General features: G+C 29.7%; 1 protein-coding gene and 1 non-coding gene across 2 annotated transcripts; both read right to left on the reverse strand.

Annotated features, from left to right (window-relative positions):
• Positions 1–53: 53 nt before the first annotated feature.
• Positions 54–127, reverse strand: TRNAI-AAU. The gene has a single exon. It is a non-coding gene; the product is annotated as a tRNA-Ile (tRNA).
• Positions 128–2,750: 2,623 nt separating this feature from the next.
• Positions 2,751–6,070, reverse strand: LOC8288397 (trihelix transcription factor PTL). The gene is made up of 2 exons (XM_015725004.2): positions 5,388–6,070; positions 2,751–4,453 (listed from the first exon to the last, which is right to left on the reverse strand). The coding sequence occupies exons 1-2, from the start codon at positions 5,870–5,872 to the stop codon at positions 3,211–3,213; spliced, it is 1,728 nt and encodes a 575-aa protein (XP_015580490.1). The 5' UTR covers positions 5,873–6,070; the 3' UTR covers positions 2,751–3,210.
• Between the last annotated feature and the right edge of the window lie 6,742 nt (positions 6,071–12,812).

Here is a 12,812-nt window from a genome sequence, read left to right on the forward strand (position 1 = left end):
AGAGCAAAAATGAGCTTTAGGTGTGGCCCAGACAGAAACAATAAGAAAAAGAATGGCCCATGCAGGTTTCGAACCTGCGACCTTCGCGTTATTAGCACGACGCTCTAACCAACTGAGCTAATAGGCCATGTTGCTAATGTGAATGCTCAAGTTACTACTATGAATTAAACAAAAGAGAAGGCAATAAATGCACTTATTTATGCGAAACTCAAGAATTGAAGAAAAATCTGAAGTCCCAAATGAAATGACATCAAAATCTATTAAAAGGCAATGCAATTGATATTTGCAGTTAAAGGCAAAAAATAGCTGAGGCAAGAAATATAAGAAAGCTATTTTGCCAATTCTAGGCAAGTTTTATAGCAACAATATGGCAGTTCAATTCCCTTTTCTTTCCTTTCCTTTATACCTCAGCAATATTCAGTCACATCAATTTGAAATGGCATATCATCATCAACTGCAACTCCAAGTAATCGTCCTCCTCCTCCTCCTCTTCCTCTCCACTCACCATCACCAATTAAAAAAGATGGGTTTGCTTCCATTTTCAATATTTTTCCACAATTGTCAAAGTAAAATATCTTTTTCTTTAATTCACTGCCAATAGCCAAAACTGTCTCTAGGCTTTCAGACAAGCAAGTAAACTGGCTTCAAGTTACAGGAAAGAAGAAGAGAACAGAGAAAAGAAAGCTGAAATTACATTAAAAAATGTAAAATTTGAAGAGAGTGTGTACTGCTACTTTAGGTGGTGATAGTGACTGTAATGTCTAGCCTTTGTTTTGGATTCTCCTGATGGGAAGCTTCTTTACTCTTTCCCCAGTACGGAGAAGCCCTTTTTTTTTTTCTTTCCTGTGACTAACATATGACACAATAACTGGTTTCTTGTGGAATTGGATTGTATGTGTATATTTGTGTTGTAAGGTAGCATCATGTTTGTTATTGAACAGCAAGGGTTCCTGAGTCGAACGTCAATCCATCTTTCTTTTCTTGTCTACTTATTAGTAAATTTTAGTATCAAGATACTTCAGCCTGTTTGGCAACCATTCTGTGTCTAGCTAGCTAGGACTCCCTTCTTCTATTAGGTAATGAAATTAATAACCAAAAAGAATGGCTGTCAGGTTTGTAATTTATTATGAATTATTATAAACTACTTGAATCTAGGGTTAAGTATATCTCAAGATGATATATATATATATATATATATGAAGTATGTTTTTCTCTTATGTTTTATTGGGGTCAAACTCTTATTATGGTCGATTTTCATAATGTAAAATAGAAGAAATTCGATTTGGGTAGTGTTATTTCTTTTGAAAAATACTAAAGTAACCAAAAGAATAATAATAAAAGAACAAAGAGAAATCCAATTAATGATACTTCACTATAGAATGCCAACATGAAGTGTAACAATCATAATTGATTGTATAAGTATAATTTATTTTTAAAGCAATTTTTCCAGTCCATTCTTTAACAATTTGATTTTATGCTTCACAAAGTACCTATGCTATGTACACATGTTTTCTTTTAATCTTTTTTTAATTATAAATGATTGTGTACATATAAAATTATTGACTGCTGAAAAAAGAAAATCGCATGATTCGGCTAAAGACGTCAGAAATAAAGGGCCGAGCACAAGTCATGAAGAAGTATTGAACCAACTTAAAAAAGAATTCTCTTTCTTTGTAACCCTTTTTTTCAACATCAATGAAGCTTACTGTTTACTTTCAAACTTGCAGAAGGGACTACAGTTCAGTACGTTCACTCATGTTAGGATTGTGTGGCAATTAAAACTAGATATCAGGATCGATTGTAGCCCATTAATTTGATTTCTTTGAATATGATTTTCTTTTGATGCTCCTCTTTGAATCTGTATTATTGATTAAATAATTACTGCCTCAGTTAGTAGAACATGTTCTACACAGTTTATCTCCAAAAAAGTACCCATAATACTATTATTTTTCTGTCAAATCAGGTATTAATCTGTACCATGAGCATTTCAAGTTCTCACAAATTAATTAGTAAACTTTATTCCTTTCTGCAGTGAATTTTATTCACTGAAATATCAAATTAACAACCCTAATTTCGATTGTACATGTCAACAAAGAGGCTAAAACTTAGTCTTTCAGATTCTTTAGGTTGGTGTGCACTGTACATGATTCTTTATGGAAAAGTAAATTATTTATTTTTAAATCTATTAATTAAAAATACAATTTTAGTCCAAGATAGTTTAACAATTGGCATTATAAGAATATATTTATAGTATAATCCGAACTCTATTGTTTCTCCGGGGTCATCGCATACTACTGAAAGGCTACTTTTTGCAAAACGACAATGTTCTGGCTATGGCTTATAGAACTTATTGCGTATAGTTTGCTCTTATGCAGGTGATGGTGAGACAGGGACGAGACAACACCATATCAGGAACCAGACATGAAAGAATTAAAAGGAGATGACATGTATCGTATCACCTGCATTTTCTGTTTCTTTTATATTGAAATGAATCTGGCTTAAAATATCCTTTGCATAGAAAACTTAGATTGAGATTTGCAAATTCCATAATAGTGACAGTTCTGAAACTTATCTTATTTGAAAAAAGAGGATGTTATGTATGTGATAAAGTAGGGTTAGGACATCAGGGGTTAATAACTTGTCACATGTATAAATGGTTTAAGTAATTTAGTTCAGATTCATGAAATACTCACAAATAGCATATGATAAAAAATAAAAAACGAATTGAAGCAAGTAGCAGATGAACTTTCACAATATTGCCATTGCATGCATGTAATTAACTAGGAAATTTTATCACAAAGGAGAATTTCAAAAATGTTAGGTAATTCAGAACCTAAAAACATGTAGCAAGATAGCAACATTGCAAAACATATATCCTCTCCTCCTCCTCCTTTTCCTTCTCATGAAAGATAAAGACCCATTATTTTTATCTTAAAAATTTCCCATATAAATTAAGATAAAACCCATTAAACGATATAACACCAATCCCAATAATGTAAATGTAAATCCTAAGTCAGCTTTCTCTTCCTGTGTTGCTTGCATACAACAATCAGGCCCCATCCGTGTCAATTCTTGTACCCACTTTAGCAAGTCAACTTCTTACATTCACATCATCATCTTCATCATCATCATCATCAATCGCCATAGATCCTGCTTAGTAGACCAACTAAACAAACTGTCAGTAAGTGTGTTATTGTCTTACTGGTTATTTTAATCTCCTTTGCTAAGCTTCAATCCGTAGTTCTCCCACAAATTCTCCCCATCACTCATCAAGAAACGAAAACAGCTATCACTTACTGCATTTCCTGCATTAGAATTTGCTGGCGATGAACCTTCTTGCCCTTGTTCATTAATCTCACAGTAAGCTCCTGATCCTGGATTGTATACAGACTGATCATTGCTTTGGAAATTATAACAGCTTCCTCTGGAATTCTCCTTGCGTTTCTTGTTATTACTTTCCTTAGTTTTCCTGATATAATTGTTGACGCTATCCCATTTCTCTTTACACATTAATGCACTTCTTTCATACCCGATACAAGCCATCTCAGCTGCTATTTCCTCCCATAAAGCTTCCTCTTCTTCAATGCACCCGCTTTGGTTGAATCTTGATTCCATGCTACTTCTAAATTGCATTAGTCTTGTAACTTCATTTTCCGGCCAGCTATGATGATCGCCTTTCACATTGTTATGAATTGTCTGATCACTTCCATTTTCAATCAGATTTTCGCTTCTTTTCCGAATTGTCTGAGTCCCCACTTGCTCTTCAGGAGATGAAGCATCCACTTGATCTCTTCCTGTCAGTTTTTTGAGAGCTTCCATTAAAGCAGCATCACGAGCCTCGATCCAGGCTCGTTCTTTAGCCCAAAACTTGTGCTCTCTATCTATCCTGGCAGATTCTTGTCTCCTCCATTCTTCCTCTCTTAACATTCTTTGCTGTTCTTTTTGTTCGAGAGTCTTTGTCAATTTGTCCAACCATGCCTCTTGCCTCTCAATCAACTTCCTCATCTGCGAATCAATGAATTCTTTAATCTTCGCCTTCCAGCTCTTTCCATCTCTCCTCTTCCTCCTCTTTTCCATAGAATCATTCTCCACTAGGGTAGCCGTGCTTAAATCATTTTCTTCAGAAGAAGAAGTATCGAACCCGGAGGAGTTAGAGAAACTAAGACTATCACAAAGCTTTTGAGAATGATGGGCCTCGTGGTTTGCTTGAGTAGAGGTGTTGGCTGCAGATTGAAACCGAAGACTATTTCCAACAAATTGGGTATCGGGGACCGAAGCAGGATTGCTTGTTTCTCCATAAAGAGCTTCAAGTTGTCTAAAGAATCTATAATGCTTACCATCTTGTCTTCCTGCTTTTCCTTCCTTAGTTTTCTTGTAATATTTGTACAAGTTTTCAAACTTTTCCCTGCATTTCTTGCCACTCCTTTGATATCCATGCTCCTCGGACATGATCCTATTCAAGAAAATGAGATAAACATAAAGGAAATATATATTAAAAAAATGAAGTATGAAGGATCAATAGTAACCCTAGATTGAAATGTGTAGTACCCGAGAAAGTTCATGTGATAATGAGCACTACTAATGTTGTGTAAGTACATGTTGTTTTGTTGCTGAGATGTTGCAGTTAACTTAATTTAGTATGCGACTGTTCAAAATTTGCTTAACAGAGATAAAGGTCTAATAAGGATCTTGTTATAGGTGCCATTTGTCAATGTAAACTATAGCAAGTGAGCAGCTAAGCTTAAACATGGTAAAAGGTCAGCCATTTTTCAGGAAAAAGGACTAGCGAAAACTTGCACCAGAAAGAAGGGTACAGGTTTCAAATGGAAAAGCTGGTCAGAAATGGAGCTATAACGGACAAACCCAATATATCAGCCAATTTCTTTTTCTCTCAAATAGGAGACTGAGAATACGAAGCAAGGAAGATAAAGAAAATAACTCCTGAGTCTGTGACTGTGCAGTCATTTTCTTTAGTCAAAACCAGTAAACGAAATTATTTTCTTCATAAAAAGTTTTTCTATCTGGCAGCAGCAAAAGAGAAACACAATGTTGAAGAGGTTAAATTTTACTTTTGTTAATCTAAACAAAAAGCCATTTAGACTTTGTTTGCATCTTCTTGGTAATCAGAACAAACAACTCATTCCTTCATTGTTATCATCAGAGTGAAAGAAAAAAGAAAAAAAGTAAAGAAAGAAAATGGTTTTTCATGAAACATCAACAAGAAGAAACCTACTTAAGTTCTGTTAAAATCCGTTTTGTATCATTTATTCTCCCCCAGCAGAACGAAAGAAGCAGCAAGAAAAGAAGAGATTAAAGAGAATCTGAAAGAGAAGCAGCAAGAAAAGAAGAGATTAAGTTGGAGTAACATATATGAAAAAGAAAAATACCTAGAAACCTCATCCCACAAAGGACCCTTTTGATTAGCTTCCTTGAACTTAGAATCAAGACGAGATCTAATCTCAAGAAGTGTTAAAGTTTCTTGTCTAGGCCATCTTCCAGTGCCACCATCACCACCAAAAGAACAACCAACCTCAGCTTCTAACCCACTTAGTGTAGCACTATTAGCAGCAGCAGCAGCAACAGTGGTGCTAGCACTATTAGAAGCAGCAGCAGCAGCAGGAGAAGGGACGCAAGCAGCAGCTGTGTTAGAATCGGAGTGAAAGTCATGTAGCACACCCCCGCCCGGCATCAACATCATCATATCATAGTGGTGCTGCTGGCTGGGCGGCGGCGGCGGCGGCTGTAGATTCCTGTGGCCGGAGAAGAGCTCAGGTGGGTGTGGAATTGGAGGGAAATGAGTAGGTCTTCCGGTAATGAATTGCCTGAGATCTATATTATACTGATTATGGTGACTGTGATCTTCCATTTCCATTGATTCTTGATTCTTGAACTCAAGAAAATAAAGAACAAGAAAGAAAGAAAGAGAAGGAAAAGAAAAGAAAGCTGAGCAAGAAAGATAAAAGGGTTGAGAGAGAAAGAAAGAAAAGGAAAGAAAGAAAGAAAGAAGATAGCGGCAGACTCGGATCGTGTCGTTCACGAAAAAGCTCGAATTTATGCACAGGACACTGGTCCCATTGTCTGTTTTCAAGTGTAAGTGTGTGTGTGTGTAACTACGTATATTACATCAACGTATTAGGAGATAGTGAGTGATCATATATATTTTTATATACAAATAAAAACCCAGTTGCTTCCTTCCTTCTTCTTTATCTGTCTAACATTTCCTTTTCGTGGAGTTTTTCTTGTTAACCCTTTTCAATTTCTTCATCAATCATCAATCATTCAGACATTAGATGAATTTGTGTCTAAGCTGTTTCTTTTCTTCTTCTTTCTTTTTTAAAATACTAGGTTTTTTTCACTATTTGATTCTTTTTCAATAGGTAGAAGTTTTTCATTTCAAAGTCATTACAAATGGTATTGACATAGTACACAAACTATATCAATTAAGAATGCCAGATATAATGATATATATAATCCGAATATAAGAATTTCAATGTCTATAATCCTTTATTAACTTTTTCTTTTTTCTAAAAAATTATACAAGTGTCTATAATCCTTTTATCATTCATTTTATCTACTAATCAAGATATATAATTTGTGCTTAGGTTCTCAAAGTCCCGAATTGATTCTCATTTCTGCCAATAAACTGTACTACTCGAGTAACTTTATGTATCAAAAGCCTTATAATAAAGATTTTATAAAAAGTTAAAAGCAGTCTTCCAATAGTTGATTGATTTATGAATGAATTTAAAAAAAATAGAGATCAGAGTCATTAATTATAAAATGGAATATTAAATTTAGGAAAATAGAAAGAAAAAAACTCTCTCATAAATCTTTATTTAAATATACCTCATAAAAATTGTAGGGACTAATATGTATAAATTTAACATAAAGAAACCTTGAAAAGGATAAAGTTGCTTAAAAGAATCAAAATAATGAAATTGGCCAAGAAACACTATCTTATTTAAAAAAAAAAAACTAAAGCTAATTTACTATATATATATCAGAATAAACAAGCATCAAAATGGCACCTTAATCTGTGTTTCATAGAAAAAGCTAATGTACCAAAATAAAACACTTAAAAAATAGCAAATTAGATTGTTAATTCAGAGACTCCATAAGATGGAATTTATAGCCAAATTAGAAGTGAGACTGTAAGTGGCAACTATGAAAAAGTCATTAAAATTAAAGAAACTGCACTTGATACCCATTTTTCAAGCCATTTTGTTCCATGAGTACAAATGCTCTTTCATTCGCATCTGCCCGTATCACAAATTTAGTCTATTTAATTTTGGTTTGAGCAGGTAACTTGAGAGGTCTAAATTTATGCTCCTAGGTTATACATTGAACTTCTAGTGTAAATAACCATGTTCAAATTGATCCATAAATCTTGCAAATGAACTTCATTGCTACCCGGTTTGATCGGATTAATTAATATAAGTCAATTCATAATCAATTATATTAAAATTTACCATGTTAAACCAAGATTATCCAAACCAAAATATATAATTCGGATCTTGTTGAATTCAGTCCATTTCCATTATATGATTTATATTTCTCTATCTTGATAGGATGTCTGAAATAATATTTTAATGATATAAATAAATATAAAAAAATACCATATAATTTCACCGTTTTATAACTTTAATTGTGTGTATTTCTATTATAAACCAAGAGAAATATGTGATTATAAATTATAATAAAAGAAGATATCGTCCTTAAAAAACTTCAATATGCAAGGATTTAGCCATCTTCATTTTGATTAGTTATAGTTATCATATTGTTTATGTTTGATAACATGTGTTTATAACTTAATAACTCATAATTTTATTATTTGACTGTCAAATCACGGTTTAAAATGTCATTGTTCTGATGTGATTTTTTTAATTTAATTTAGTTTAGCTAGTCATTTACATGTACGTGGCATGGTCATTATTAGTATATGATTATAAAATTAAATTTATAAATTTAATAAAAAATTTAATATTCATTCATCATATTCTAAAAATAATAGGAAATTAAATATTTTTTCTCTTATTTTCAATCTTTTTAATATTTTAAGATTATTTTACTGTACTAATATAAGATTTCTCTTAAAAATATTTATTGACTAGTTCTAATATCATATAAATTAATACTATTAAAATAATTGATATTACTATTTTAAGAATTAAAAATTATTATAAAATTAAAATAATAATTTATAAATAATAATAATATTTAAATATTATTTTATAGAACTGAAATTATCATCCAATTAGAAAACTAAGTATTAGTTAATATAGTATTATACTATTTTATTATTAATATAATTTATATGCTATTTTTAAGAGAATTATTATTTAATTAAAAACTAATTTATTATTAATATAATATCTTTTAGAATTATAATTAATATTTAATTAAGAATGTAATTTATTAATCAATAAATTAATAATAAAAATTATGAAATTACATATAAATTTGGATCTCACGTGTTAAAAATAAATATACATGTCAAATTAAAATCTCATGTATCGGAAAAAATATGTATGTTGAAAAATTTAAATTTTAATAATATATATATATATATATATATATATATATATATATATATATATATATATATATATATATATATAGAGTTTCTTTTCATTTCAATCCTTTTAGTTCATATTTTTTGAAAAGAAAAAATATAGACAAAATGTAAGGTATTCTTAACGTATAATTATTATAGAATGCCATACAATTATAGACTTGACATAATAGTAGTCTTAAATTCAATCTCGTTAAAGAATTCTTTTTCTGAAAATTTTAGATTAAAGTCTAAACAAAATAAATTAAAGAAAAACAATAACTTCTTTTTAAAGGAAAAAAAAAAAAAAGTGGTCCAGTTGAGATGTGCTTGGATCTTAAACGGTAAAAGCATAAAACATAAAACGGCGTTATGGGTGTTTCCATAATTAGCCACAGAAGGTAATGGATGAGAAGACACGTGGTTTTCAGACAAGAAGACGAGAGTTAGTACAGACATTGTTTGTAATGCTGACGCGTGTACAGTGTCTCTTAGGATAATGCCTTTTTGACCATCTCCTACGGGGCAAGGTTCAAGATTTAGACACTTATTTCTATGCTAAACGGCTAGCCGTTCTCAATACGACATATTAATACTAATGGTGTGTTGTTTAGGGTACAAAGTAGCCCCTAATGATGCTTAGGGAATCCCATTATTAAGTACTTATATACTCGAGTTTGGAACCACCATTTATTATTATATCAAAAACTCTAAAAATAGAGAAAATTGCCCATTTGAATGAATCAATTTGATGTATTTAGATTGGTAGTATTATTTTCGATGTCGGCTTTTATTAGACATGTTAACTTAAGTGCTCAATTTTAAATCAATGTCGGCTTTGATTATGTACTTTGTATGTTATAAACTTTATTAAGTTTCAATGTCTATATAAACATACTTTATATCTATGGTCAGAATATCAAAGCTAAAATAAATTTTTTTACCCTTTATGTTCAATTTTTGAATGTCTCAAAATTTCAATTTTCTTGACTATTTTAGAATATGTCATTTAATTTTTTATTCAAAAATAGAATATTCAAAATATGGGTCATTTATTCAAGATTATTATAAATTTTGCATTTGATTGATTACTAGAAAAATTTCATAATAAACACTTAGATTGTTCTTTTCTCTTAAGTTGATTGTATAAAACTATAGCACTTACTTAAACCGAACCATTATGAGATCGGTTCAAGCACTCTTCCCCTAATTAATTGAACTAATTCGTATGTTAATCAGACTAAACTTTTTTCCAGTCTTTTTTCAAATTACAAATAATTTTAAAGACACATTCTTTCATATATTTCGTATGATGCATCACTTCTTTTTTTTTTTTTAATGATTATAGAATAGGTATTGTTGCTACATTTTTCTCTTGCTATAATTTAATTATGACCGAATGTATCTTGCTATATTTTAATTATGACCAAATGTATATATAGACACTTCAATTTTTACAGAAGAGTCTATTTTCACCTTAAACTTTTAGAAAAACCTCTCATTACATGTGAATTTGTATACTTAACTATTTTTAAATACCTCCATGACAGTTTTACATAATCTTTTTATAATAATTCTATTAATAAAATATTATAATAGAAAAAAATATATAAATTAATTGATTAATATATTTTTAGCATAATATATTTATTTTTTTTATTTTAGCCTCTTATTTTTAATTTTTATAAAAATTAAAGTTATTTTGTGAAAATTAAAGCTATTTAAATTCTCTCGTAATCACAACGTAGAATTCTTCACGTAGTGTACATATATTTAAAGAAGAAAAGCACAAAATCTCTATTCTAACCCTGGCGGAAAATAAAGTTAACAAGTCAAAAAGAAAATCTGTAATAAAAGATAAAATCAAAGGAATACTCCCTTCACTCTACGGAAACAATTTCTCTTTGAAATTATCTTTTAATTATTTATTATTTTTATATATCTATCCAATATTAATTTTTTTTTACTTTATTCTTATGTTGAGTATATATAATGACATTTATAATATCTATAAAAAGTAATTATACAATCAATAGCATGTGCACACAAAAGCATGAAATAAAACAAATTTATAAATATACAAACAGCATAAGGAAAATAAAATTTATAATGGTTTGGTGAAACTTCTCTCCACATTTACTTCCTATCTTCTCTTGAAACGTTTTCACTATATGAAAAAGCTTCAATACATCCTTTATATTTCAAAATATTTAGTTCAAGATTGAATTTGTATATTTAGTTAAGGATCATACTCTTGTTTTTACAGTAGTTACAGTTAACCTATATAAAAGAATTTCGATCGAGCCCACATAGTAAATATTAGCTCAACAATAATTCACAAGGCCCACATGCCATTGATATTGTAAGAACTAAAAGCAAGACAATTTTGGTGATGATTTATTTTCAATCATATGAAATTATTTCTGACTTGCATGCATGTACACTTTTAAAGCTCAATAAAATCTTCTTCTTCAATATCCCATTTGTATATTTACAGATTCAGTACAAAACTACTCCTTATTCATCCAATCTTATACCATCCACCAATATTTATATATCAATATTGGATACGTAAAAATTAAAAATAATATTATAATATAAACATAATTGTATTTTCTTTGACAATACTATATTTTTTGGTTTGCTGAAAATTAGAAATTTAGTGTTCAACTTTTTAAAATGGCTCGAGTCTCCATCTGTATGTTCAGGCTTCATTTTTTTAATATAGACATGCTTTTAGTCGTGTCAATTCTTAAAATTTTTTTTCAAATAAATATAAGTATAAGCGATTTTCACTTTAAATTTGATGTGTCGAATTAAATAATAATAAATGACACTTTTTTTTGTCACTCGATGTTTGGTTAAAATTTATAAAAATAATATTTTATAGAAATCATATAATTATAGTCTTTTTACTATAACTATAATACGGTTAATAATAAATATGTAATGACAAAATACCATAAAACATATCATAATATATTCTACTAAAGGGCTCACTTAAAAATTTCATCTTCCTGAGGCAACAGCAGACGTAGTTGAGGCCATTTTGTACAACCTTTGCAATTAAAACACAATGTCAATAATTGAAGAATTGTCTTACTACTATAGAGAAGTACTTCATTACATGTGTAAGAGGTGGACCCACTTTAATCTCCATCCATTAAATGGTATTTTTGAACACGAATTTCAAGCTGTGCCATGTGATCTCAAAGAAATTTTGATGGTGATGCATGTTGAAGCCGTACCAAATTACTACTGCCATCTCCTTCTTCTTCTTCTTCTTCTTTTTTTTTTCTTTATTTATTTATTTATTTATTTCTTTTTTGCTCTTTTGTTTTTCCATTTAATTACAATATAAACCTTTCGCCTTTACCATTTACTGTTGCTGCTGCAGGCTCTTTTTGCATTCTTTTCAGATGGGTAAATTTCTTTGTTCTTAATTAGGCTCAGATCAAATTACATCATCAATACTTGATCTCCATTTCTTAATTTTGCCATTAATTATCATTAGGGTGTGGATCATTAATTATTCCTGAATTTTGTTTTTAGTTCTGTATTGTCACTTTGGTCCTATAACCTGGCGGACAGATTCCAGCTTTTTTGGTCTTCCAGCAAACTCCATGTCACCATCTCTTTTCTTGAACTGTCAAATACATACAACTCTGCGCATGAATACTTAATAGATTTGAAGTGCGGAAAAAATACTGATCTATCTTGATTGATGCCGAATTTATTTTAGGAATAAATATAAAAAAATTACCTTAGAATTTCACTTTTTAGTAAAAACAGATTGTGACAAAAGACTATCATATCGTTTATTTCGTTAATACACTAATGCCAAACATATTAACGCTGATTATTGGCTCTGATTTGGTTTTATATTTTTATAATTTGTAATTTTTTTTATAATATCTTCATATTTTAAATTTTATTTTATTTATTTCTTACATATCTCAATCAACTTATAGAATTAGTATTTATAATTTGATAACATCAACCATGAATAATGAATACTTTTATAATAGTATTACATAGTTATACGTCTCAAAGATTCATAAGTATATTTAAAATAGAAATTATCTTTTAATTTAACTATTAATTACAAAAAGAATATTTTTATTATTTATTTCAAGCTTAAAACAATTAGATAGGTATCGAATTATTTGAGAATAATTATTGTATTAAAACCAAATTTAATTTGAGAGAATATTTATAAAATATTTATCATATTAATTTGATTTAGCACTAAAATATTAAA

The sequence above is a fragment of the Ricinus communis genome, chromosome 10, assembly GCF_019578655.1.
Source record: "Ricinus communis isolate WT05 ecotype wild-type chromosome 10, ASM1957865v1, whole genome shotgun sequence".
In the NCBI taxonomy this organism is placed as follows: domain Eukaryota; kingdom Viridiplantae; phylum Streptophyta; class Magnoliopsida; order Malpighiales; family Euphorbiaceae; genus Ricinus; species Ricinus communis.